General features: G+C 45.4%; 1 protein-coding gene across 3 annotated transcripts in view; it reads left to right on the top strand.

The window, feature by feature from the left end:
• The window catches only part of LOC115864892 (tumor necrosis factor receptor superfamily member 10A-like), a 34,229-nt gene extending 8,921 nt beyond the window's left edge, over positions 1-25,308 (top strand). Inside the window, exons 2-10 of one of the 3 annotated variants that reach the window (XM_030879017.2) lie at positions 16,914-17,016; positions 17,833-17,946; positions 18,664-18,775; positions 19,602-19,675; positions 19,763-19,855; positions 20,379-20,410; positions 20,872-21,048; positions 23,232-23,304; positions 24,493-25,308. In XM_030879017.2, the coding sequence (XP_030734877.1) occupies positions 16,914-17,016; positions 17,833-17,946; positions 18,664-18,775; positions 19,602-19,675; positions 19,763-19,855; positions 20,379-20,410; positions 20,872-21,048; positions 23,232-23,304; positions 24,493-24,806 (1,092 nt within the window). In that variant the 3' untranslated portion in view covers positions 24,807-25,308. Of the gene's footprint in view, positions 1-13,023; positions 13,365-16,913; positions 17,017-17,832; positions 17,947-18,663; positions 18,776-19,601; positions 19,856-20,378; positions 20,411-20,871; positions 21,049-23,231; positions 23,305-24,492 lie in introns of those variants that run through there. The other 2 variants (XM_060301264.1, XM_030879016.2) reach the window with 2 other exon arrangements.
• Positions 25,309-26,087: the final 779 nt, after the last annotated feature.

Raw genomic sequence — 26,087 nt, 5'->3', positions numbered from 1 at the left:
ACTTTAGTCAACCACAACAAAATACACATTCTTTTCAAGTGCACATGGAACATTCTCCAGATTAGACCATATGTGAGCTCATAGAACAAATATCAATAAATTTAAAAGGAGAGAGATAATAGAAAGTATACCCTCCCACCACAATGGAATGAAGTTAGAAATCAATAACAGGAAGAAATTGGGGAAGTTCACAGCTATGTAAAAATTAAACCACACTCCCAAATAACCAGCTAGTCAAAGAAGACATCAAAAAGGAAATTGGAAGATATTTTGAGATGAATGAGATTGAAGATACAGCATACTAAAACTTATGGGATATAGCTAAAGTAGCTGAAAACTTAGAAAGAAATTTATAGCTGTAAATGACTACTTTAAAGGAAGAAGAAAGATCTCAAATCAATAACCTAATATTGTACTGTAAGACACTGAAAAATGAAGAGCAAACTAAAGGTAAAGTAAGCAGAGGAAGGAAATAATACAGATTAGAGCAGAAAGTAATGAAATTGAAAGTAGAAAAACAACAGAGTGTGTGCTGATGAGTGTGTGCTGGGCCTTGTGGTGCCCTAGCCCTTCTGCTTGCCCATGACCATGGTAGAAACAGGGAAAAGCCGATGCTGGTCAGGTCTCCTGTGCCATGGGGAAGGGGTGAAGGAGGGAGATCAGGGTCACGGAGGGGAAAGGAACCTGCTCCCGGCTATGGTAGACCAGCAGCTCTGTGAGATGTTATGCTACTTATTATCTGTCTTCTTTTCACTAGCTATATTCCTAAAACCTAAAACAGGCAGGCACAGAGTGGGTACTCCCATGTTTGTTGAACGATTAAATAAAGGCTGCATAGTATTCCACTGTGTGGCTGTTACATAATTTAGTAATAATCTGCATAACACTAAGAATTTTTGATTTTTTTCAAAATTATTATTACATTGAATATATGTGAAAATAAATCCATATATATTTTTCTGATCATGTAAATAGGGTGGCTTTCTAGAAGAATAGAATCTGGGTCAACCTGCAAAAGTATATTTTTACCGTAGACCTGCATACACACACTCACGTGGTCACGTGTACATCCGGTTGTGGTTCATATAGTTCAGTAGTTTTGATCTTATGTTGTGGGCCTTTTTTCATTTTTGCTAACTACAAAAAAATCGGTTTAAACTTGCATTTCTTTATTTTCATTATTTTTGTTTATGATTTTGGTCTTTTCTGCTTAGAGTCTTTCAAAGAAGACAAGCTATCATGCCTGCGCATTTTCTCACATACAGACAATAAGTTCCTAATTTTTTGTTATCATTTTATTTAGTCTAATATTTTAGTGTACAGAAATTTTCATTTTTAACTAGTGAAATTTGTAGATACAACACTTTTTAATTGCTTATAAGCTTAGGGAGACCCCATATAAGATGAAGTTCTCTAATCTCGTAGAGAATTTTTATTTTTTTTAGCGTGTAGCTATAACCTAAATGGAATTTATTTTGTGATTGATATGATGTATTCCCTGAATTGTTTTGAGTCACTTTCTGGTTCTTCCAACCCCATTTAGCAATGGATTCTCCTATTTCTCTCTGCTTTTGGTCTGTCCTTGATCACAGTTCAAATGTTTATACAGACATTGGTCTCTTTCTGCCTAGACAGTTCCTTTTTGCTCATTTCTTGCTCAGTACACATTTTAACTTAATAACGTGAATGTAAAAAAAAAAAAAGAAAGAAAACAAACATTTAAAAGGTCAGTTATCCCTCCATCCTGATTAACTGCTTTGATATTTTTAAAAAGAGGTCAATACACGTTCAAAGTGAGAAAATTTAAATAGTACAGAAAGGTTCTCAGACAATAGTGAGACCTCTTTCACTCTTTTCCCAGCCCCCTGGCTCTTTTTATTTCAAGTAACTAGGAGAGGGAATTTCTTGTGATTGTTTGCCAGAATCTTTATGTATATGCCATGTATATATGCATATGCATACGTACAGCTGTATATTTTTACATGCAAGACATTATACTATGTAATATGCTCTTCCCAATGAAATTTTCTAATATATTTTAGTATGTAACAGAGCAAATACCTTTTCCTTACTTTTTTAAAACTTATAATTTTACCCAGGCAGAATTTAGAATTGTTTCACAAGATTTCCTCCACTCCCCCCCAAAAAAATCATTGAAGTTTTTATTAAATTTATCTTAAAATTAAAAAATAATCTAGTAAGAATTGAGATATTGTCAATATTCAACATATTTCTTATGAAGATAGAATTTCAAGTCAAGTACAGTCGTCCCTCGGTTCCTGCAGGAAATTGGTTCCAGGAGTTCCCACATATGCCTAAGTCTGCAGGTGCCCAAGTCCCTGATATAAAATGGCATGGTAAAGGCAGCCGTCCACACCCATGGGTTTTACATCTGTGGATTCAACCAACTACAGATAGAAATTTCAAAATGTGCAAATATGGAGAGCTGACTGTATATGTTTTGAAAATCCACATATAGGTGGATTCACAAAGTTGAAATCTGTGTTGTTCAAGGTTCAACTGTATTATAACTCAATTAAGATTTATGCTTTTCTTCACATAAATTATTACATTTTCTTGTCAAGGCTGTTTTCTTTGTATTTTAAGCATTTTGTAAGTTGGACCCTCTTGTCATAAATTTTCTGATTCAGTTTTAAACTCTACAAGCATATCTAAAATAACGACTGTTTTACCTGCTCCATCCAAGAATCTGCCTCATTTTTTTTTTCACAACATGCTTCATAGGCTAGAGTTTTCAGAATAATGTTCAACTATCCTTAGAAAAAGCAGGTGTTTTCGTATTGAATGGACTCTCTTGGAGAGGCCCTTAGTATTTAACCATTAAGAACAAGGTTGGGGATAAAAGGTCATACTGTATAGCACAGAGAACTATGTTCAATATCCTATGATAAACCATAATGGAAAAGAATATTAAAAAATATATATATGAATAACTGAATCACTTTGCTGTACAGCAGAAATTAACACAACATTGTAAATCAACTGTACTTCAGTAAAAATTAAATTAAATTAAATTTTTTTTAAAAGAATGAGGTTGGGACTTCGCTGGTGGCACAGTGGTTGGGAGTCCACCTGCCGATGCGGTGGGCGCGGGTTTGTGCCTCAGTCCGGGAAGATCCCGCATGCCGCGGAGCAGCTGGGCCCGTGAGCTATGGCCGCTGAGCCTGCGCGTCCGGAGCCTGTGCTCCATGATGGGAGGGGCTGCGGTGGTGGGAGCCCTGCGTACTGCAAAAAAAAAAAAAAAAAAAAAGAATGAGGTTGGGTCTTGGTTTCATGTAGAAATTCTTATCATTGTGGATGCAGCCTCCGATTTTGAGATGGTTTCAAAAAATCAAAATTGGTGCTTAATTTTACCAAATATCTTTCCACCTTCCATAGAGACTATCAGATGCTTTCATTCTCTTATTTAGACTATTGATATGGTACATTATTACTGATCAAAGCACCTTTGCATTTGTGGAATAACCTTTACTTCTATTTTCCAAAGTGCCCTCATGTATATTCTTCACTTGAGTCACATATAGCCTGGGATGGAGTGCCTGTCTCCTGACGGGGTGGGTGAGAAAGGACTGGAAGGGGCAGAAGGGAGCTGTGTGGAGTGCTGGGAATGTTCTGTGTCTTGATTGGGTGATAACTACTCAGCTGCATACAGCTGTCAAAGCTGGAGCAGACACTTAAGAAGTGAGGATTACTGTAGGGAATGTGTCCATTAAAAAAATATCAAAAGGAACCAAAACGAAATTGTAGGGCTGAAAAGTCAAATAGCTGAAGTGAGAAATCCGCACTAGAGGTGTTTAACCACACATTTGACAGGTAGAAGAAAGGATCAGTGAACTTGAAGACAGGACAAAAGAACACAGGGCAGATAGCCCCTGCACGTGCATGGGAGTGGAAGAATTGATTTAGGAAATCACAGTGTCCCTGGTTTATCTCTTCTCCTTGAAAGGGAAGCAGTTGATAATCCCTTTGAAGAGTTTGTCAATAATATCAAACAATACAAGAAAGGCCATCAGCTACAAAATATTTACATATTTATGAATCCATGACCAAAATATGTAATTTTAAATAAAAATAAGTGTGTGTATTTTTCTCCCCCATCCTCCTGCTCTCCTCTGGAGCAGTGCTGAGTGACCCAGGTGCAGGGGTGTGTTTTCTTGCTGTGTGACCGGCTCCTTCCTTCTACCCTTTATGCCTCAGTCTCACCTTACATGAGTGTGTCTCCTGCTCTGACTCTGGATTTCCAGGCGCCAGGTTCCTGGGGAACTAGAGTCCAGCCCCTCCTCCCTCCTTCTCCTCCCTGCCCTTCCCCTGGGAGAGGGACCCCAGCCTGGCCTGGCTTCCCCACAGCCTCCCCAGGTGATGTCTCTGGGCCACACCTGGGCCTGCTGGGCTCCCTTGAGGTGCAGACCAGCTCTGACAGAGCTGCTGGGAAGGGGGGGTGGGGCCCTGCTTGCTGGGGTCATTCTGTGACCCCTCACCCTCCTGCAGCTCCTGGGCCACCTTCCCTTTCTGTCCCCACTGGCCTTTCTGCATCCTCATCAGTGGGCCCAGTGGCTCAGCCCTGCAACCTCACAGAGACCCATTTCTTCTCCCCTGGACTTTAGGCCCTAGCTCTCCTTCTCACTTAGAGTTTCTGGAAGGCTTCATGGTCCCACCTCTGTCCCCTTCCCAGAACCAAGGTGCTGAGTACACAGCTGCATCCCCCACACCCAGAGGCTGCCCTTCTGCCCCTGCCCATTGGTACCTCAGCCTCACCCTGAAGACACGGAAACCACAACCTGCTGTTTTACTCTTCCATAGTCCTCGAGTACCATCTCTCCCCTCCTCCACAATCTGCTCCTGCTCAGTTATCCCCCTTTCTCCTTCCCTTTTGCTCCAAACCAGTACTACGTGTCCTCTTACTATAGGGCATTCCCATTCTCCAGCCTTGTACCTTTTCTCCTGCATTTCACCTTTGCCCCAACTTCCCCACCCCAACGCAGACAATAAACCTTTTGTGGGGTCACCTCTGAAGGTGAGGAAGATACCCTGCATTCCCAAGATGGCAAGTGTCCATTGCTATGTTGGAGCCCTGCAACCATCCCCTCCCCCAATGCTCAATCAATCACCAGCATCCTGATAGCCAAGAACTTGTGAATATATTTGAAAATATATCTTCAGTTAGATTCTTGATCATGTTCTTAAGGTAACTTCCTAGAAGAAGTGGAATATTGAGTTAAGATATAGAGGTATTTTTTTCCTCTACACACACATACGTGCACACATGCACATATGCATGCACACACACACACACACGTGCACTATTTTGGTTCCTACCAACAGCTCGTTCATTTTGGTCTGGAGATTTTGGGGGAGCTGTGGTCAGGGTTCCTCACAATTGATTCCGTGCACTCGTTTATCCCCATGCTGGAGAAAGGTCAGGCGCAGGACTGGGGTTGAGGAGGCAGAGGGTCATGCTGGGGCTGGGAAGCGGCAGGTCTGCACAGAGCTCTCCAGGGCCCTGCAGGTGGATGAGGACAGACCCTGGCAAAGTATTCACACCTTGAGAGGGATCAGGGCATCCTTAGGGAGGGAATGTCCTCACCACAGGGTGGGAAGATCCCTGGAAGGGAAATGGCCCAGACAAAGCTCACCTCCATCCCTGGTTTGCAGCAGCAAGCAGGGACCTACATCTCCTGGCTCCTGAGGTTTCCCTGGGAAAATCCCTTCCTGCACCCACTGCTGTCTTGTGAGTTGTTCAGTCATTACTACCATTATGGTTATTCTAACTTCCCTTATTCAAAGAAAAGAAGTGTACTGAAATTAGTGTATCAATTTAGAGGAGAAAAATATTCACTTATATACCTGATCATTAACTTTACGCTTAACATCTTCCATCTATATCTGCTTACTTTTCTCTGTCATATGGGCCCAAGTCCTAATCTACCTTACTGCCATTTAGAATGTAGAATATTGCAGTACTGCCAACAGGTGGGATCTTTAACAATATCCAAAGGTATGTTTAAGGGAGAACATGCAGGATTCTTATTTCATTTTGAAAGTCAGGCACAATATATATCCAGTATTTCAGTGTACATTAGGAAAACAACCAGCTCATCAAACTTGTGCTTTAGGGTTTGGAACCCTTTCTATTCTTGTACCTTGTCTTGTACATGTTTTAATGATCCATTACTAGGTTACTTTTATGTTAAATTTTCTTCTGATTTTAAAATAATCCATGAGGCAGACACACCCTGAGATGACCACCAATGAGTCCAGCCCTGTGTAATCCCACCTGAGGGTATGGACAGAATCTGACTTCCTTCTCACCAAGAAAATGCCAAGGTGATAGGATGTCACCCCCTGACTGGGTTACATTATGTGGACAAAGGGATAGGATGCCACTCTTTGTTTCTATTAGTTGCATCCTCCGTCCACTAAATCTCCAACCAGACTCCTTCTCTCTCCACATACTCCCTGTGTCACGCAGTCACTAGGGGGCCTAGTGATGGTGACACTCAGCATACGCAGGAACGTCATGAGATTTCCTCTGAGGCCAGAGCACTCAGGAGTGCTCCTACAGCACCCACAAGGGCTGTTCAGACCCTGACCACCAGGCAGGCCCAAAAGGGCCAGAGGTAGGGGGCGGTGGGTGAACTCATGCCCACTGGCTCCAGTGAGGTGGCCTCTACACTTGCGTGGTTCTGATTCTTCTAGTTGGCCAATAATCCAGGCAGAAGAAGTTCTGGAGGATCCTAGGTCACCTTCCTCATGGAGAACCTAAAACCCCTTCAACACTCACCATGCATTTAATTTTCTCCTTCTCTCTTTTGGGAATATAAGATGAACAGGAATGTTGTTAGCAACAGTTCTCAAATAAGTCTCATCAAAATTTGTGTGTACATATTGTAGAAAATAAATGTCCCATTATTGCAACAATCAGATAATACATAAATGTTCCTATAAGAAATCTCTCTCCAGCATTGTCCTGGTTGGCTCTTGACTTAAGCTAAGGACAGGGAGGAATCTGTCCATGAAAAGATGCCCAAAAGAGGTGATGGGGTGACACATGAGGTCACCCATCCGAGTCACGTCTGTCCCGGGAGAAAGAGTAATGAGTGTCACAACTACTGCCCTCCTGAAAAGCAGATTCACTCTTGTGGCTTCCTCTCTGTGTCCTTCCCCAAAAGGGGAGGGCTCCACATATGACTGGGCTTTTGAAAGCATAGTTCACTCACAAGAGAGGTCTGAGAGCAGCCGAGTGGTATTTGAATGTTGTGTAATGTTTTTTGATTGTAACTAAAGGGCAGTAGTTACCCTTTGCTGATCTAGATGTGTCTTCCTTATCTGGAAGTTCTCTGCGTGGTATAATTCACAAGAATCTGAAAACTCTTCCTCTAAGATCAGGAATAAGACAAGGATACCCACTCTCACAGCTTTTATCCACATAGTACTAGCCAGAGGACTTAGGCAAGAAAAAGAGATAAAAGGCATCCAAATAGGAAATAAAGGGAGATGCAAGAGGGAGGAGATATGGGGATATAAGTATATGTATAGCTGATTCACTTTGTTTTAAAGCAGAAAATAACACACCATTGTAAAGCAATTATACTCCAATAAAGATGTTAAAAAAATAGGAAAGTAAGAAGTAAAACTGTCACTATTCTCAGAGAACATGATATTATATATAGAAAACCCTCAAGACTCCATCAAAAACTCTTAGAACTAATAAATGAATACAATGAAGTTATCTTTATTGATATAAATATCTATTGTATTTCTTTACACTAATAATAAACCCTCAGAAAGTGAAATTAAGGAAATAATGTCATTTACAATTGCATCAAAAAGAATAATATTCCTAGGAATAAATTTAACAAAGGAAGTGAAAGATCTGTATATTGAAAACTACAAGACATTGAAGAAGATACAAATAAATAGAAAAATAGTAAATGTTCATGGAATTGATGAATCAATATTGTTAAAATGTTCATATACCCAAAACAATCTACAGATTCAATGCAATCCCTATCAAAATTTCAATCGCATTTTTCACAGAAATAGAAAAAAATGATCTTGACACTTGAGGTAAGGAAGATGGCAGAGTAGAAGGACATGCTCTCACTCCCTCTTTCGAGAACACCAGAATCACAACTAACTGTTGAACAGTCATCGCCAGGAAGACACTGTATCTCACCAGAAAAGATACCCCACATGCAAAGGCAAAGGAAAAGCCACAATGAGATGGTAGGAGGGGCGCTATCAGAATAAAATCAAATCCCATAACTGCTGGGTGGGTGACTCACAAACTGGAGAACACTTATACCACAGAAGTCCACCCACTGGAGTGAAGGTTCTGAGCCACACATCAGGCTTCCCAACCTGGGGGTCTGGCAACAGGAGGAGAAATTCCTAGAGAATCAGGCTTTGAAGGCTAGCGAGATTTGATTGCAGGACTTCGGCAGGACTGAGGGAAACAGAGACTCCACTCTTGGAGGGAACACACAAAGTAGAGTGCATATCAGGGCCCAGGGGAAGGAGCGGTGACCCCATAGGACTGAACCAGACCTACCTGCTAGTGTTGGAGGGTCTCCTGCAGAGGTGGGGGGCAGCTGTGGCTCACCAAGGGACAAGGACACTGGCAGCAGAAGTTCTGGGAAATACTCCTTGGTGTGAGCCCTCCCAGAGTCTGCCATTGGCCCCACCAAAGAGCCCAGGTAGGCTCCAGTGTTGGGTCACCTCAGGCCAAACAACCAACAGGGAGGGAACCCAGCCCCACCCATCAGCAGACAAGTGGATAAAAGTTTTGCTGAGCTCTGCCCACCACAGCAACAGCCAGCTCTACCCACCACCAGTTCTTCCCATCAGGAAACTTGCACAAGCCTCTTAGACAGCCTCATCCACCAGAGGGCAGACAGCAGAAACAAGAAGAACTACAATCCTGCAGCCTGTGGAACAAAAACCACACTCACAGAAAGATAGACAAGATGAAAAGGCAGAGGGCTGTGTACCAGATGAAGGAACAAGATAAAACCCCAGAAAAACAACTAAAGGTAATGGAGATAGGGGACCTTACAGAAAAATAATACAGATTAATGATAGTGAAGATGATCCAGGACCTTGGAAAAAGAATGGAGGCAAAGATCGAGAAGATGCAAGAAATGTTCAAAAAGACCTAGAAGAATTAAAGAACAAACAAACAGAGATGAACAATACAATAACTGAAATGAAAAATACACTAGAAGGAATCAATAGCAGAATAACTGAGGCAGAAGAACAGATAAGTGACCTGGAAGACAGAAAGGTGGAATTCAATACTGCAGAACAGAATAAAGAAAAAAGAATGAAAAGGAATGAAGGCAGCCTAAGAGACCTCTGGGACAACATTAAACGCAACAACATTCACATTATAGGGGTCCCAGAAGGAGAGAGAGAGAAAGGGCTCGAGAAAATATTTGAAGAGATTATAGTCGAAAACTCCCCTAACATGGGAAAGGAAAGAGCCGCCCAAGTCCAGGAAGCACAGCGACTCCCATACAGGATAAACCCAAGGAGAAACACGCCGAGACACATAGTAAGCAAATTGGCAAAAATTAAAGACAAAGAAAAATTAAGGACAAATTTTATACACTGAAGTGTATAAAATGGATGAGTAATAAGAAAAAAATAAAAATAAACATTAAATAAATAAAATAATCTTAAATTTGTATGGAACCACCAAAGACCCTAAATAGCGTAAACAGTCTTAAGAAAGAAGAACATAGCTAGAGGCATCCTGCTTCCTGATTTCAAACTATATTTCCAAGTTATTGTAATTAAACAGTATGGTATTGGCATAAAAACAGACACATGGATCAATGGAATAGAATAGAGAGCCCAGAAATAAACCCATGCATATATGGTCAATTAATTTATGCCAAGGGGGTCAAGAATATACAATGGGGAAAGGATGTCTCTTCAATAAATGGTGTTGGGAAAACTGGAAAGCCACATGCAAAAGAACGAAACTGGACCGCTATCTTACCCCATACACAAAAATTAACTCAAAATGGATTAAAGATTTGAACGTAAGAACTGAAACCATAAGACTCCTAGAAAGAAAACGTAGGCAGTAAGTTCCTTGACATTGGTCCTGGCAATGATTTTTTGAATCTGACACCAAAAGGAAAAGCAACAAAAGCAAACATAAACAAGTCAGACTACATCAAACTAAAAAGCTTCTGCACAGCAAAGGAAGCCATCAACTAAACAAAAGGGCAACATCCTGAATGGGAGAAAATGTTTGCAAATCGTATATCTGATAAAAGGCTGATATCCAAAATATATAAGCAACTCATACAACTCAATAAGATAAACCAAACGATCCAATTAAAAAATTGGCAGAAGATCTGAACAGATATTTTTCCAGAGAAGACATACAGATGGCCAGCAGGTGCATGAAAAGATGTTTAATATCACTAATCATCAGGGAAATGCAAATCAAAACCACAATGAGATATCACCTCACACCTGTTAGAATGGCTATTATCAAAAAAACCCAGGAAATAACAAGTATTGGTGAGGCAGCGGAGAAAAGGGAACCCCTGTGCACTCTTGGTAGGATGGTAAATTGGTGCAGCCACTATGAAAAATTATGGAGGTTCCTCAGAACATTAAAAATGAAACTACCATATGATCCAGCAATTCTACTTCTGGGTATTTATCTGAAAAAAATGAAGACACTAACTGGAACACACCCATGTTCATAGCAGCATTATTTACAATAGCCAAGATCTGGAAACAACCTAAGTGTCCATCAATAGATGAATGGATAAAGAAATTGTGGCATATATATATGTATACACACACACACACACAGACATACACACAATGTGCTATTATTCAACCATAAAAAGAATGAAATCCTGCCATTTGTGAAAACATGGATGGGCCTTGAGGGCATTATCCTAAGTGAAATAAACCAGACAGAGAAAGAGAATACAATATAATCTTTCTTACATATAAAATCTTAAAAAAAAAAAACCCAAAAAACCCCCAAATCAAGTTCACAGATACAGAGAACAGATTGATGGTTGCCAGAGGTGGGGAGGGCGGGTTGGCGGGGGTGGAGAAATGGGTGAAGAGGGTCAAAAGGCAAAAAGAAAAGAAAAAAGGACTGTATGCAAACGGAGAGTTAAGAGACTCAGAGACACCTCCATGACTGTGGGCTTTTGCACAGGGGCTGGGGAGGATTTCCTCTGGCTGGTTGGAATGTCTCTTGCTTCCTCTTCGTTCTCAGTGCCATGGTAGGTGACGAGGCTGGGGGGTACCCAAGACCTCCACCAGCCTGAGTCATCAGTTCCATCCAGTCTGCCTTGGATTCTCTCTGGCAGCTCCCCTCCCCAGGAGCAGCTTAGACTCCCCTTCCTCTAGTTGGACTGTTACTAGAAGACCTGCCTCAGGCCACCGGCGTCAAGGGGCAGTGTGTAAAATATTTAAAAAATGTTTTTAATTAAAAAAAACTTTCCTCAAGTCACACAGGGATTTATTGACTCAGGGATGATTAGAACCCAGAGGTCTCCAGTGGACATGTTGGTATTCTGGTCTGCAATTAAAAAAAAGAAAAAAAAAATCAAATATAGGGTCTGGTTGGGGGCATTGCTGTGCCAAACAGCTAATACAGAAGCACTTCCCTACGAGGCTTCTGGGCCCTCACCAGGCTTCTGAGGGGGCAGCTTCCAGAACACCTCCCAGTTGTGGTCCCCCCCCACTTCACCCCACCACTACCACCATGCAGCAAAGGACAGGGACCCTTGTTCCCAATCTGCAACATCCTAATAGGAAGTAGGCCTGTGGAGCAAAATGATGAAGGAAAGAAAGGAAAGGCATAGAGGGAAGAGGAGGATGACTTACTCTGCTTTGAACCAGGCTCACCGGGAATAGATTATTCCTTTCAGTGGAAGAGGTTTTCATAATAAAGGTTCCTTTCTCTTTATTTTGCATCATTATATCTGAAAGGTGCCGTAACAGACTTTGATGGAACTTTAAAAATTTTTTTAACAAAGTATTTGTACCTGCATTGTGTTGTAAATGCTCACACCCCCCTAGGATAGAGGGCCCAGCACCAGTGAAGAATGGGGGACAGATTCGGGCTTGGGAACAGCACCATGGAGTCCATGGCAAGAGCCCGCAGATATCAGAGGCCCAGACACTGGAGGGTGAGGGAGAGGGTAGAGGAAGATGCTGGGAACCCTGAGGGGGTATTCACCAGGGTCCAAATGTTCTATCAGGTACAACTTCAGGTTTATAAAACAAACGTGATGAAAGTAAATTTATACAGCCATGCTAATGATAATTAAGGTCCTTAAAAAGTAGAGTTCACAACAGGAAAATATAGTGTGTATCCTTTGCCTTTAAATAAATACTTATTTGTAATTCGATAGTAAATTGATTATTAACATTAATTACGTGAATAGGCCCAGGGCAAAAAATCCCACCAGGCCTCTCTCATTCTCTAAGCACTTAAATCTCAGAAAGTGCAAGTGAGTCTGGCAGTCTACTCATTTTTCTAACAATTCAAGGTTTCTTAGTTCACACCCCTACAATACGTGCAGGGCATCCACTCTGTGCCAAGCAGGGCTGGAGGCGCTCCGCAGACTCTCGGGGTGGGGGTGGGGTCTCCTTCTTGGGAGTCCCTGTTCTCTGGCCTCCTTGGGGCCCTGGTCAATGGAAGGGGGGCGGGGAGGAGCAGAAGCTGAGAGTGGGCAGAAGGCGGTAGTCAGAAGACAGGTGGTTCAGGGTTTATGAACGGGTGGGGCATTTGCCCTGCAAAGGGGCAGGGTCAGGACCCGCCTTGAACGCAGATTCTGAATCTCACAGCCCGGATCACAACAGAGCATGTGGGAGGTGCCCTGTCCCCACCTCCAAAGGCACATCCCCGGGCATCAGCCGCCAAAGCAGGCAGTTTCCTCTTTGAAACAGAGGTGCCGTCAAGGTCGCTGGGCTCCTCTCCTGAGCCACACGCGATTGGCTAGAAGTGGTGAATGTTTACGTCAACTCGACGGAAGGCGTAGCTCATTCGCCCCCGCGGGTGACGCAACCCGAGGATATAAAGCTAGCGTCAGGCTGAATCATTAGACCATAGAGCCCTGCCCCGCGCATCCCACAGGCGGCAGGGACGATCCCGCGCCCCACGAAGCACACTTTCATTCCTGATGGCTACTTCGCGGCGACCTGGACAGCGAGCGCCCCGCGACCGCACGTGGCAGCGGGCACAGAGCACACAGGCCGCCTCGAGCACCCGGGCAGGGCGCACCCCCGGTCCCAGGCCTCGGCTGCGGGGCCCCTTGGTTCTCATCGTCTTCGTCCTGGGTGTCCTGCTGTTGGTGAGCTCCCGCCGCGAGTCCCGGCTCCAGATGGCGCGCTCCGTGGCCGGGCAGGGGCGGGGGCGAGGGGGGCGGGACACGGCTGGGCATGTCCCGGCAGCACCCACCCGGGCGAAGCCCAAGTACAGGGGGTGAGGGGGTGGCGGAGTGCGGATCCGGGGCTGGCAACATCTACCTGCGGCCCCGAAGGAGAAGAGCCCGCTCTCCGCCTCCGGGTCCTTGGAGGGTCTGGCCTCCAGATTGGTCCCAGGAGAGCATCAGCGAGTGACAGGACAGATCGCCTTTTCTTTCTCTTCCCCTTTCCTTCCTCCGATCCTCCTCACTCTTTTTCTCTCTCTCTTTTTATTTTGCACTACGTTTAACTTTTAAAACGTGTCCTTTGTAAATCGATTAACCGTGTAGGCCCCTGCCTTCCCCCACCACTGCCTTAAGCACCTTTGAATTTCCTTTTCCCTGAAAGGGGAGCAACCCTTAACGTTGCTTGCTGTTTGTTGCAATTTATGGGTGCTGTGTAGAAACCATTAATCAACCCACAGTTGGGACCAGATTCTCACCACTTCTTTAGGAGGCGAGCTGGAGGCTCTGGGGGCGATTTACCACTATCAGTGTGCATCCTAAAGAAACTATGGAAAAAAATGTGCCTCCTTCCACTGCTTTCTCCCGTGGTTTGAGGCTCTTTTCGAAGTTTCTTATATGTTCACAGGAAAAAAAAAAATTAAGGGCCTAACAAGGTTACAGGAATCATGAAAATGTGTACTTTTCATTGTACAAATTAGTACTAAAAATCAGAAAAGAAATAACGTTTTGTATTCACAAAAAAATATAGACTTAGTTTTTAAAATTATCAGTTTATCATAGGTAGGATTCATGTTGAACACGGCTTGATGAATGGCTCTGGGTGCCTGTACGCACTGTCAAGTATCCGTGTAGCCATGTGCAGTGTCCGTTAGGTAGCTCCTTAGAAGTGGAACTGCTGTCAGCAGGTTAGATAATTTTACACTTTTGTTTAGATAAGGATAAACTGGCCTCCAAAAGAAGGCTGGACGATTTTACCTCACACCGAGAGTCCACAAGTGTGCCTGTTTCCCTACCCCTTTGCCACATTAAACTTTAATTCTTTGCTAGTCTAAGAAGTAAAAATGGGGCACCACAGTGCTGTGGTTTTGATTCCTCAGTGCCAGTAGAGATTTTCAAAGATCCGTGAGATTTCTGAGACTGGATGACCAGGAGACCCCAGATTAGGCAGCAGGGGAGGGGGCAAAAATACAAACAGTAAAAGAACTGACAAAAATCTTACACAAATTCTTTCAGACAACATAAGAGTTCTTCAGTAGATTCTAAGCCCAGCATAACCCTAATAGTGAAACCTGACAAAAACATTTGAAAAGAAGAAAAATATTAATACGTTTCAATATCCTTCCTAAAAACAGAGGCAGAATTCCTTAACAAAACAAATAGTAAACTAAATTCAGGAATATTTAAAGAAGAAAACATGCCATGACCAAGTGGGTTTAGTCACAGGAATGACATCTGAAAATAAGTCAGTGTTTTTCACTATGCTAACACCATGAAGGAGAAAAACTATATGAACAGCTTAACAGATGCAGAAAAAGCATTCGACAACTCTTAACCTCCCTGTCATGCTAAAACCTCTCATATCAGGGCAGAAGAGACCTTCCTCCATCTGATGAAGGCCGCTTCCTCTTGGAGTCACATAGGAGATTAGGATAACCTAGAAAGGGGTGTGAAGGAATGTTCTGTAGTCATGCTAATTTCCAGGATCTAGATAGAGGGTTTGGGTTTCCCAAGTGTATGTGTTTTTAAAAACTGTTTGAATGGTACCCTTAAGAATTGTGCATTTCTTTCTTTGTAAATCTTAACACTGAAAAAAACTGTAAAGAAATATGGAGCTCAAGTTACTGACAATGCTGAAGTATTGAGTTGCAGACGTGAATTTCATCATAAAAATAAGACACATAGGAGAATGGACAGAGGGATAGATAAAGAAAGAAATTTGGGGCTTCCCTGGTGGCGCAGTGGTTAAGAATCCGCCTGCCAGTGCAGGGGACACGGGTTCAAGCCCTGGTCCGGGAAGATCCCACATGCCGTGGAGCAGCTAAGCCCGTGCGCCACAACTACTGAGCCTGCGTTCTAGAGCCCGCGAGCCACAACTAGAGAAAGCCCGCGTGCAGCAACGAAGACCCAACGCGGCCAAAAATAAATAAAAATTAAATAAATTAATTTAAAAAAGAAAGAAATATGTGATAAAGCAAATATAGCAAAATGTTAGTTACAGAATCTAGGTGGTGAGTATATGAGAGTTTACCGTACAGATCTTCAAACTTTGTTGGATGCATGAAAATGTTCATAATAAAACATTGAGGGAGAGCGCCTGTGAGAGGAGAACCAGGAAAGAGAGGAGGGAATAGGACTGTGAAGGCAGGGAAAGGAGATTCCACCAACTTGTGGGGAGTCAGAGGAGGCCCAGCCTGGGGAAGGGACGACTTAGAGGACGTATGTGGGCTTAGCTGTCCCCAAATACTTGACAGACTTTTCTGTGGAAGAGAGCTGCATTTTATGTTTTTTAGATCCAGGCAGTTGAACTGGGCTCAACGTAAGCTGTTTCCATCTTAACTGTGTTTTTCTTTCTTTCTTTTTTTTCCCTTAATTTCACTTTCTATTTTGTCACTCCCAGGTTAAAGCAAAGTTGCAAAGACTATACAACCCCCCCCCCACCTTTTTCCTGTACCATGTGGAAAATAGCTGCTGATATGATAGATCCCATGACTGAAGAATGTATATTTCCTACAAATGAGGACATTCTCCCCCAAAACTACAACACAGCCTTCAACATCAGAACACTAACATCAACACGTTAATCCTCATCAAATCCTCAGACTCCATTCAGATTTTTTCGACTGGCCCCATTGTGTCATTGTTAGCGTGGAGACTCATCTCAAAACTCTGTATTGCTATTTCTTCTTCCTCTATGTGACTCATTATGTGGAACGCTAGCAGCTTCCTTTCCAGGACAGCTTGTCCGGTTAAAGCCAAAAGTTCATTACTCAACTGTGATCCTGTATCCTGATTTTGAAAAAGTGTGTGCATAGTATGACTCATTTGTGAAAATGTGTGTGTGCGCGCACGGACGTGCATGTGAGAAAGAAAGAGAGCGAGCCTGAGAGTATTAACACGTATGGTCAAATAGAAGAAGTAAAGACACAAAATAATGGATGTTTTCTCTAACTGGGGGGATCCCTGTGGTTTCTGTGTTCTTATAAAAAATTTTTCCTTGCCCATGCTTTCTGGAATAAACATATTTTATTTTATTATAAGAGAAAGGAATACCAGGAAAAAAATTTATGTGTAAGTTACTCGGTAGCACAAAAGGCCAGGGGACAAACATGAAAAGAATGAGAGTTTATAGCTGGAAGAAAGGCCCCAGTTCTGTTTCATTTTGCAGGCTGTGGTCAAGGGACTGTGGGATACATCCTGGGAGGGATGAGAGTCTGAAAGCCACTCATGCCTGTCCCTGCTTTGTCTCCACAGATTGCAGCTGCTTCAGCCATGCCCATAAGGCAGGAAAAATTTCACCAGCAATTAGCTTCCCCGCAGGGAGGGAAACACAGCCTCTCAGAGAAGTGTCTACCAGGTACATTCTAAGACTGATCTCCAACCCTTACCGCACCCTTATCTTCATGTCCTTCTGGTCCTCTGATTCCTGCAGTTCCCGGCTCTTATTCCACAGGCATTTACTGGAAGTCTTCCGTGTGCCAGGCGCTGTGCTAGTGGAGGGCACGAGGCCCCTGCCCTCCTGGAACACTCCTCCTAGGATGGTACCCAGACAGATGGACAGATATGACAGTCAGAGAGATGAGATAGAAACCGTGAGGATAATTGAGTGATGGGTGGGACAGAGTCGGGGTTGGTGAGGCCTCCTGGAGATGGTGACTTTGGTGCAGAGAGCCAGGTAGAGTGCTCCTGAGGGGGCCCCGGGAACTGTCACCCCAGGGGGCAGGGCTGGGCTTGTTTGAGCAAAGCTAGGGGGCAGCTGGGGTGAGTGGAGGGTGGAGAGGTCACCCGGACAGGTGGGAGGAGGCCATAGACCCTGAACACTGTGAAGGGAGCATGAGTTTTATTTTTTTAGTGAGGTATTAAAGTAAGTAAAAATCTCACTGTTTTATATTGATACATGTTGAAATGATACTGTGTTGGATATTGCCTCTTTCTTTTTACTCTTTAATGTGCCAACTGTGAACGTGACTTTTATGCGTGGCTTGTAATATATTCCTGTTGGCAGTACTGGTCTAAGGTACGTGGTAGATGCAGAATCAAAAGATTAAAGCCAGGTCAAGGAGAGTTCTCTGTGTGGATTCCACTGATGGCCGAAAGAGGCAGCCCTGTCCACACTGCCAGCCTCTGGGAATCCTGTGGGGATTTACTCACCAGCTTTTCCCTTCCTTCCCAGGGTTCCACATGGAGGAAGCCAGTGGAGATTGTGCGCCGTGCACGGATAAGGTGGATTACACCAATTATTCAAACACCCTGCCTTCTTGCTTTCTCTGTAAGACTTGCAAATCAGGTACAGAACCTGTCGCCATGCCTACAGTTGGGTGATGAGATGGGATTTGAATGGAACGGGAAGTCAGCAACCTGATTTCCAGCCCAGCTAGGTCTTCGTCCTACCCTGTCTTAGGTCAGCAAAATAAATGAAAACAGAAATTATTTGTATAACGTATGCCACCTGGTAGGGAAGTCTTCCAGAGCATCAGTTGGAAGGGGGGGAGTAATGTGTCCCGTGACGGAGGGGCTGGTTAGTGACAGCACGGGAGGCCTGGGTGAGTGGGACAGGGCTGGGTTTGAGCTGTGTGGCGAGTCTGGCTCTGGGCCGGTCCCCTGTGAGCCCTGTGACTTCTGCTCCGGGATCTCAGCCTCTCTCATGACCAGCTGGGCCAGGTGTTGGGAAGTCACCAAAGCGGTCCTCTCCATCCAGAGTGTCTCGTATTACACCCTGCCCCACCCCCACCCCAGCACTTGCTCCTGATTTGTGACCTAAAACCTTTTTCTTCCCAATCCTGATGTGATCTGTAATGACGCATGGTCCCTTTCATATGCCTCCATTGGTGACACGTGAACAGTGGCTGTCCTTTGGATGGTCTGTGTGTGTGGCTGCAGAAAATGGCCCCCAAATTACTTCCTGAACTGAGTAGAACTGAGTGGGTGGGGATCTGGGTGGTGAAGAATGGCTGAGAGACACGTGAGGGAAACACACCCCCAAAACCTTATCTTTGGTCTCCAGAGGAAGAAGAGAAAAGTCCGTGCACCTCAACCAAGGACACTGAGTGTCAGTGCAAACCTGGCACTTTCCGTAGAGAAGATGCACCTGAATTCTGCTACAAGTGCAGAACCCGGTGAGACATGGGAGCCTAGGGGGCTCCCAACCCACAGAGACCCCCAGTTTCCTTGTACCCCTTTCTCCGGTTTGCATGCAGCCCCTCCTACCTCCTCAGGGCTCCCTTGTGCCTGTGGGGTCTCCTGAGCCTGCAGCAGCCCCTCCTCATTCCTCTGTGTGTCCTTCCCCAGGGCCCCCTTCCCACACCTCCTCAGAAGGAGCCTAGAAAGACAAGTGTCTACCACAGACAGAAGTCATAATGAGGTCATATGTGTGCTCCTTCAAGGTTCCCATAAAACCCGAGCCAACTCAGCTGGCCTCACATCCAGCCCTTGTTCCCCAATAAGATCTGAATCTTTCCTATTTGGGGATGTAGGGGCCAATAGTAATTTGCTCTCCTCTGACGCTCCAGTGCTGGCTGCGATTGGTAGGAAGAGTCAACAGGTGGAGGACAAGAGGATCCTTGTATTAAAGCTTGACTGGAGGATGAGGCTTGGCTTGTGCCCAAACCCTTCTGACCCTTGACTTGGATGAGATGCCCCCTCACATAGGCTTCCCCTGCAGCCCAGGGAGGCCAGTGCAGGCCTTGCAGAGAAGGCCCAGCTCCTTAAGGGGCAGCTCTGAACACTCAGCAGGAGCCCTGGGGGCTGGAGTGCACAAGCCCAGATCCTTCTCCCACCCAGCAAGGGGCAGTGAGGGGACCCAGCCCTGCAGACAGGAGAAGCCCGTCCCTCCTGCACTGTCTTGTCAGGGTACCCCAGGTGGGAGTTTTCTCCCTCTTTCTCCTCATCTGGCCAGCTTTCCCTGACGGATCCCCTCCATGTCCTCCCTGTGTCTGTACCCAGGTGCCCTGATGGGATGGTCGTGGCCACGCCCTGTAGCCCTTTCAGCGACCTCACATGTGTGGACCGAAAATCAGGTACCCAGGCCAGTGGGGAGGCCCCGGTTCCTGGTGAGACAGTGACCATGCACCCAAGACTGCCCACCACTCCCTCTTCCTCCTCAGACACTTCACAGCCGGTGATCATATTTGTAGCTGTAATAGCTGGCTGTTTCCTGCCGGGGATCGTATATGTTTTCTGGCGGTGCTGCATTCAAGGTGAGGTTCTGGGAGGGAAGGGGGAGGTGCTGGCCCCCTCCTCCATCTCCCCAGTCCTCCTGGCTTGGCTCTGATCTTGTTCCCCGGGATCCCCCTCCACCTCCCACCTCACCTGCTCCTACGAAGCCGGGATCGCATGAGTCCCCCATCTCAGCTGACGGTCCCCTCTTCCCCCTGGCCAAGTATGGTGGGCGGGGAGCAGGGTCAGTTCTTAATGTCTTTAGGACCCCCAGCCAGGGCAGAGAGGTGGTCAGCACCTTGACTGGGTGACAAGAGTCAGGGGAGAGGGTCGTTCAGCAGAACCCCACAGAGATTTTACATGGGTTTCATTTTCCCCCTTCTCTTCTCCCTCCCCGAGAGTTCTCCAGATTTGGAATGGCCCGCTCCCTGTCACCAGGCCCGGGGCTCCTTGTTCAGTGTCTGAGCCCCCAGCCCACACCCTGTCCCTGGCACTGTCCCTGGGGAGGGAGGTGCTGCAAGAGGGCGCTCCCCACGGCTCAGGCGGATGCCTCTTCTCTTCTAGGTCGTGGTGTGGACCCTAAGTGCATGGACAGGGTGAGTTGGTTTCTCCAGGACCTGGTGGCATCAGGCCCTCAGTAACTGTTTGGCCCTGGGTGGACACGGTCCCCAGTTTGTCCTATGCTGTTGTCCCTGGCTCTCTCAAGTGGCCTGAGGGCTCTGGGCTGACAGTAGGAGAGCAACTGCCTGTTGAGAGCAGCTCTAAGGCTGGTTGGCAGTGCTAGCCCTGTCCCTCTTCCTGCTTGTGAGACGCCCTCACCCCATAACCCTGGATGCACCCTGGGGCATGGAGGGTGTCAGGAAGGGGTGCTGAACCCCCCTTAGCACAGCACTAGGGTCCAGGTGCCATCAGCAGAGCCCTGGATGTGTTGAGTCTGTGCCCACCTGGGGGGACACAGCATGGGAGTAGGTGGGGAGGCAAAACCCACAATGTCCCCCGCAGACACTACATGGATCTGTGGGTATGGATTCCTGAGTCAGCTCTTTGCCTTCCCAAGGTCCTCTTCTGGCGCTCACATCCCTTAAGAGGTTCTGGGGCTCTGGACAATGCCCACAACAATATGCTGATCAACAGAGATTCGCTGATTGAGCTGGTCCCTGAGCAGGAGGCAGAAGAGCAGGTGAGGCCGACAGATGCCACGGCCCAGTCCCAGGGGGAAGCAAAGCGTCTTCTGGTGAGTGTGGTGCCCTGGCCCTTCTGCTTGCCCAGGACTGCGGTAGAAAGAGGGAAGGGCCGATGCTGGTCAGGTCTCCTGTCCCATGGGGAAGTGGTGATGGAGGGAGATCATGGTCATGGAGGGGAAGGGAGCCCACCCCCTGCTATGGTCGACTGGCAGCTCTTATGCTACTTATCTGTCTTGTTCTCACCACGTTCCTGGTGTCTAGAACAGCCAGAGTGGTCCCTCCCATGATTGTTCAGTGAGGGAATTAAAGCTACGTGATATTTTTCTGTGTGATTGTTACATGCTTTTAAGCCATTCCTCATCACGTTAGGAATTTCACATTTATTTCAAAATTATTATTAAGTTGAATCTATTTGAAAATTAGTATTTGTCTCAATGAATAGACATATTCGTGGGGTGGCTTCCTAGTAGAAGTAGAATCTCTTTGTCAACGTATAGAAGTATTTTTCACTTTACACACACACACACACACAGACGTTTGGGGTCATATCATTTCAATAGTTTTGATATGACATTAATATATTTCTTTTTTGGTAACAAGCAAAAAACTGACTTAAACTTGTATTTTTTTTGTTTTGATTATTTTGAGATGATTGTTGTCTTGTCTGTTAAGAGTCTTTCTGAGCACACATGCTCTTGTGCCCATGAGTACATGCATGTGTGTTTTTTCATTTGGTTTAGTATTTTAATGTGCAGAATTTTATATATTAACTAATTAAATCTGTCGATACATTTATTTTTTCATTGCTCAGAGCTTTTAAAGTCCTTCATCGGGACTTCCCTGGTGGCGCAGTGGTTGAGAGTCCGCCTGCCGATGCAGGGGACACAGGTTCGTGCCCCAGTCTGGGAAGATCCCACATGCCGCGGAGCGGCTGGGCCCGTGAGCCATGGCCGCTGAGCCTGCGCGTCCGGAGCCTGTGCTCCGCAATGGGAGAGGCCACAACAGTGAGAGGCCTGTGTACAGAAAAAAAAAAAAAAAAAAAAAAAGTCCTTCATCAAACAGAAGATAAAATTCTCTAATTTCTTAGGTAGGCTTTTAATTTATTTTATTTAATTTATTTTTTTGGCTGTGTTGGGTCTTCGTTTTTGTGCAAGGGCTTTCTCTAGTTGTGGCAAACGGGGGCCACTCTTCATCGTGGTGCGTGGGCCTACCAGGGAAGCCCAGGTAGGCTTTTTTAAAATGATGTGATTGGTAGCATAGAGCTTATAAGCTAAATGGAGGGACTTCCCTGGTGGCGTAGTGGTTAAGAATCCGCCTGCCAATGCAGGGGACACGGGTTCGAGCCCTGGTCCGGGAAGATCCCACATGCCATGGAGCAACTAAGCCTGTGCGCCACTACTGAGCCTGCGCTCTAGAGCCCACGAGCCACAACTACTGAGCCCACGTGCCACAACTACTGAAGCCTGCACACCTAGAGCCTGTGCTCTGCAGCAAGAGAAGCCACCGCAATGAGAAGCTCGCACACCACCACGAAGAGTAGCCCCGGCTCGCAGCAACTGGAGAAAGCCCGCATGCAGCAGTGAAGACCCAACACAGCCAAAAATAAATAAATAAATAAAATTAAAAAAAAAAAAAGTTAAATGGAATTTATTTTGTGATAAATAAGATATGAGGAGCTCCCTGAATTGTTCTGAGTTACCATCTCATTCCTTATACTCGATTTAGCTGCTAATTTTTTGAGTATTACCTTAATTTATAAATTAATCTAGGAAGAATTGAGGTCTTTTAGATATTCTGTATTTTTCTTAAGAAGAGAGGTAGCATTTTCAAGTCAAGGGTTTTATAATACCTCAAATAGATGTGTGTTTTTCTTTGGTAAATTTCTCATTTCTTGTTGAGGCTGTGTCTTTGTACTACAAGTGTTCTGTAACCTTATAAGTTTATCTGACTATTGTAATTCTTTATATAATTTATTATCTGCTACAATTTTTAACATTCATCCATCCATACATTCACATTTAAGTATTGTTGCTAAACCATTAGAGTTTTGTAAGAATACAATCATATATCAAATAATGACTATTCTGTCTTCTCCCTTCAAATATCCTACATTGTGTTTTTGTTTCACTTATGGCTGCATATGCCAGAATTTCAGAACAATGTTTGCTAGGCTCAGTTCTGGAACCCAGGACCCCTGATTAAGACCAAGGCTGTTCTCCACTGTGTTTTACAGGAACCAGGAGAAGCTGAAGCGTCTCACATGAGAAGGCTGCTGGTTCCAGCAAACGGTGCAGACCCCACTAAAAGTGAGTGCTTTCCCCGGGCACTGGGGCAGGAGTGGAGGGAGGAGGGACAGTGTCCTAACTGCCGTCCCCATAGCTGTTAGGGCAACTCAGAGCAGGGATGGCTTGTCACTGGACCTTTGGGACTCTAATTCCCTCTCTGCCCCCTCTTCTTCTCCCCACCCTGCACCCCTCTGTCCCCTAACAGTGTCCCCTAACACCTCCCTGTCCTTCCCTGCCCCCCATCCTCCCTCCTCCCCTGTTGCTCAGGGCCAGGTTGGCCCACCCTGAGGCATCTAAGGGGCTGTGCCGTCCAGCAGGGCACCCAGGGGCCGCAGGAGGCTGTGGAGCATCTGACCTGTGGCCAAATCTGATGAGCTGTAGTGTAACTCGATACTGTATTGCAAAGAACTGGTAGGAAAAAGGACTGTAATATGTCTCATTAACAGTTTGTTGTATACTAATTACATGCTGAAATGAAAATTTTTAGAATATATTGAGTTAGTACCCTATTTTATGAAAATTAGCTATTACTTGTTACTTTTTACGTTTTTCAGTGTAGCCGTTAGAAAATATAAATTTGTATCGGGGCCCACCTTATGTACCTATGCACGGTGGTGTGCACTGCATTTCACACACGCCTCATTGAATCCCCAGTACAGTCCCGTGAGGTGGGTGGTGCTTGCTCCATTTTATGGGTTAAATTCTTGCTCCGAGTCTGTCCCCATCTAGCTCTGCCACAGTGTCAGTCAGCGAGGCCGAGCTGGGTGTGAGGCCAGAGACCTTCCTCCCTCCAGGCCCTTGCTCTGTCCCCACTGCAGAGGTGGCAGCCAGGGGACCTCACTCTCGTGAGAACGGCAGGTGTCCTCCTCTGAGGTCTGTTGCACCACTGTGTCCCGCCCTCTGTCTCCTACCACAGACTGCCTTCTCCCTCCATGACGTCCATCTCCCCTCCCTGGTGGGCCCTCATCCCACCTTAGGGCAGGACTCTCTGGAGACCTGGACTCCCTGCAGTGCTTTGGGCACAGGTGAGGCCCATGGAGTGTGGCCTGATTCTCTGCTGATGGGAAGCATGTCAGGGATGCAGAGCAGCAGGTTCACCAGCAGGGGTCACTCCTCAGCTCGCACCCTGGGGTCTAGGCCTGACTGAGGGTCCTCTGCCCTTTCTGAAGCCTGTCCCAACTCTGTCTCTGTGACTTTCCCCGAACTTAGGCCTGAAGCTGTTCTTTGATTACTTTGCAACCATCGTGCCGTGTGACTCCTGGGATTTGCTCATGAGGCAGTTGGGCCTCACGCAAAATGAGATCCTTCTGGTCAGAGAAGGGGTCCGGGTCCCTCGGGATGCCTTGTATGCAATGCTAGAGACCTGGGTCAGCAACAAGGGACGGGAGGCCTCAGTCAACACCCTGCTGGACGCCTTGGAAAAGCTGGGGCAAAGATTGGCAAAGGAGACAATTCAGGACCACCTGCTGGACTCGGGAGAGTATGTCTATGAAGATGGTGAAGCAGGCTCTGCTGTGTCCTGAGTGTTTGAGGACCTCAGCCTTTCAGTTGAAGACACTTTTTTATCATAATAGACTTGCACTTTTCATTTGTATTTGTTATTTGTATTTGTCATTCATGTTGATATGTATGCATTTAATGATGTGTAACATAATACACATCATTAAAGTGCAAACATATTGTGAATCTTCATACTTTAATGTTTATATATATATATTTATATAAGTGTAAAAAAAATTTTGCAAATATACTTTCTAGGTTGTTTATGTGGGTTACCTGGATGAGAGCTGGGAATCAAAAACAATTAGAAATACAAAAGGAGGAAATTCCCTGGCAGTTCAGTGGTTAGGACTCTGCGTTTTCACTGCTGAGGTCCCAGGTTCAATCCCTGGTCGGGGAATTAAGATACCAAAAGCTGCGAGGCAAAAAAAACAAAGCAACAACAACAAAAAGCACAAAAGAACAAACACAAAACAACAACAACAAAAAAAGCAAAAAAAAAAAAAAAAAAGGAAAGGAGAAAAAGCCCACTGTGGGGAGAGCACTGATAGCATCTTCTCCCTCAAAGGAAGTTTGGTCACTTTTGGATGCCTGGTGACTTCTCCAGGGCCCACTTTAAACATGTCAATTTTATAGCTGTGTGAATAGTTACATTTTTTATAGGTAGGAGTTTACATCTGAGCAGAGAGTGAGGAGAAGTGGCCTCCACGTGCAGCCCTGCATCTGGGGTCCGTGAACTGGGCTGTGGTGCCTGGGCCTCCTCCTGTTCACCTGAATTGGCTATATAAAGAATCTCATGGCCTTCTGCAGAAGAGACTCACACAAAACTACCAGCTCTTAAATACTGTGAGAATTGACCTAAAATGGCTGCTATATTAAGGTTTGGTCCTTTTATTGCTTTTTAAAAATATCTTTCTGCCATTAAACCCTTCTCCATAGTGTTCCAACTGCTGCAGGATAATTTAATGGTGGAAACAATTCTCAGGGGTTTTTGGTCTATTCCATCTCAAAGCTTTGTGTGTTGTCTTCCCTAAGGTTGATGTGGCTAATGTGGCCAAACCTGGAACTGCCTGAATTTAGGCACATCAGGATATAGCATGCGGAGTCCACTTGAGTTTCTAGAAGGGCCGACCCTGTGGTCTTGGTGCTATATGCCCCTGGCCCTGATGTCCCTCCCTTTTCTGGAAGTCAGGTGTTTCCTGCCTTTGCTGTTCCTTCTGTGCAGGACACTTTGCCTTCATCTTCAGTGGGAAATATAAATGGATTCTTGTCAGTCAGGTGTTGGATCACTTGTCCCTTTCTCA

This window comes from Globicephala melas, chromosome 6 (genome assembly GCF_963455315.2).
Source record: "Globicephala melas chromosome 6, mGloMel1.2, whole genome shotgun sequence".
Lineage (NCBI taxonomy): Eukaryota > Metazoa > Chordata > Mammalia > Artiodactyla > Delphinidae > Globicephala > Globicephala melas.
The sequence above is the reverse complement of the archived record's forward strand: the minus strand, read 5'-3'. Positions and strand labels throughout refer to the sequence as shown.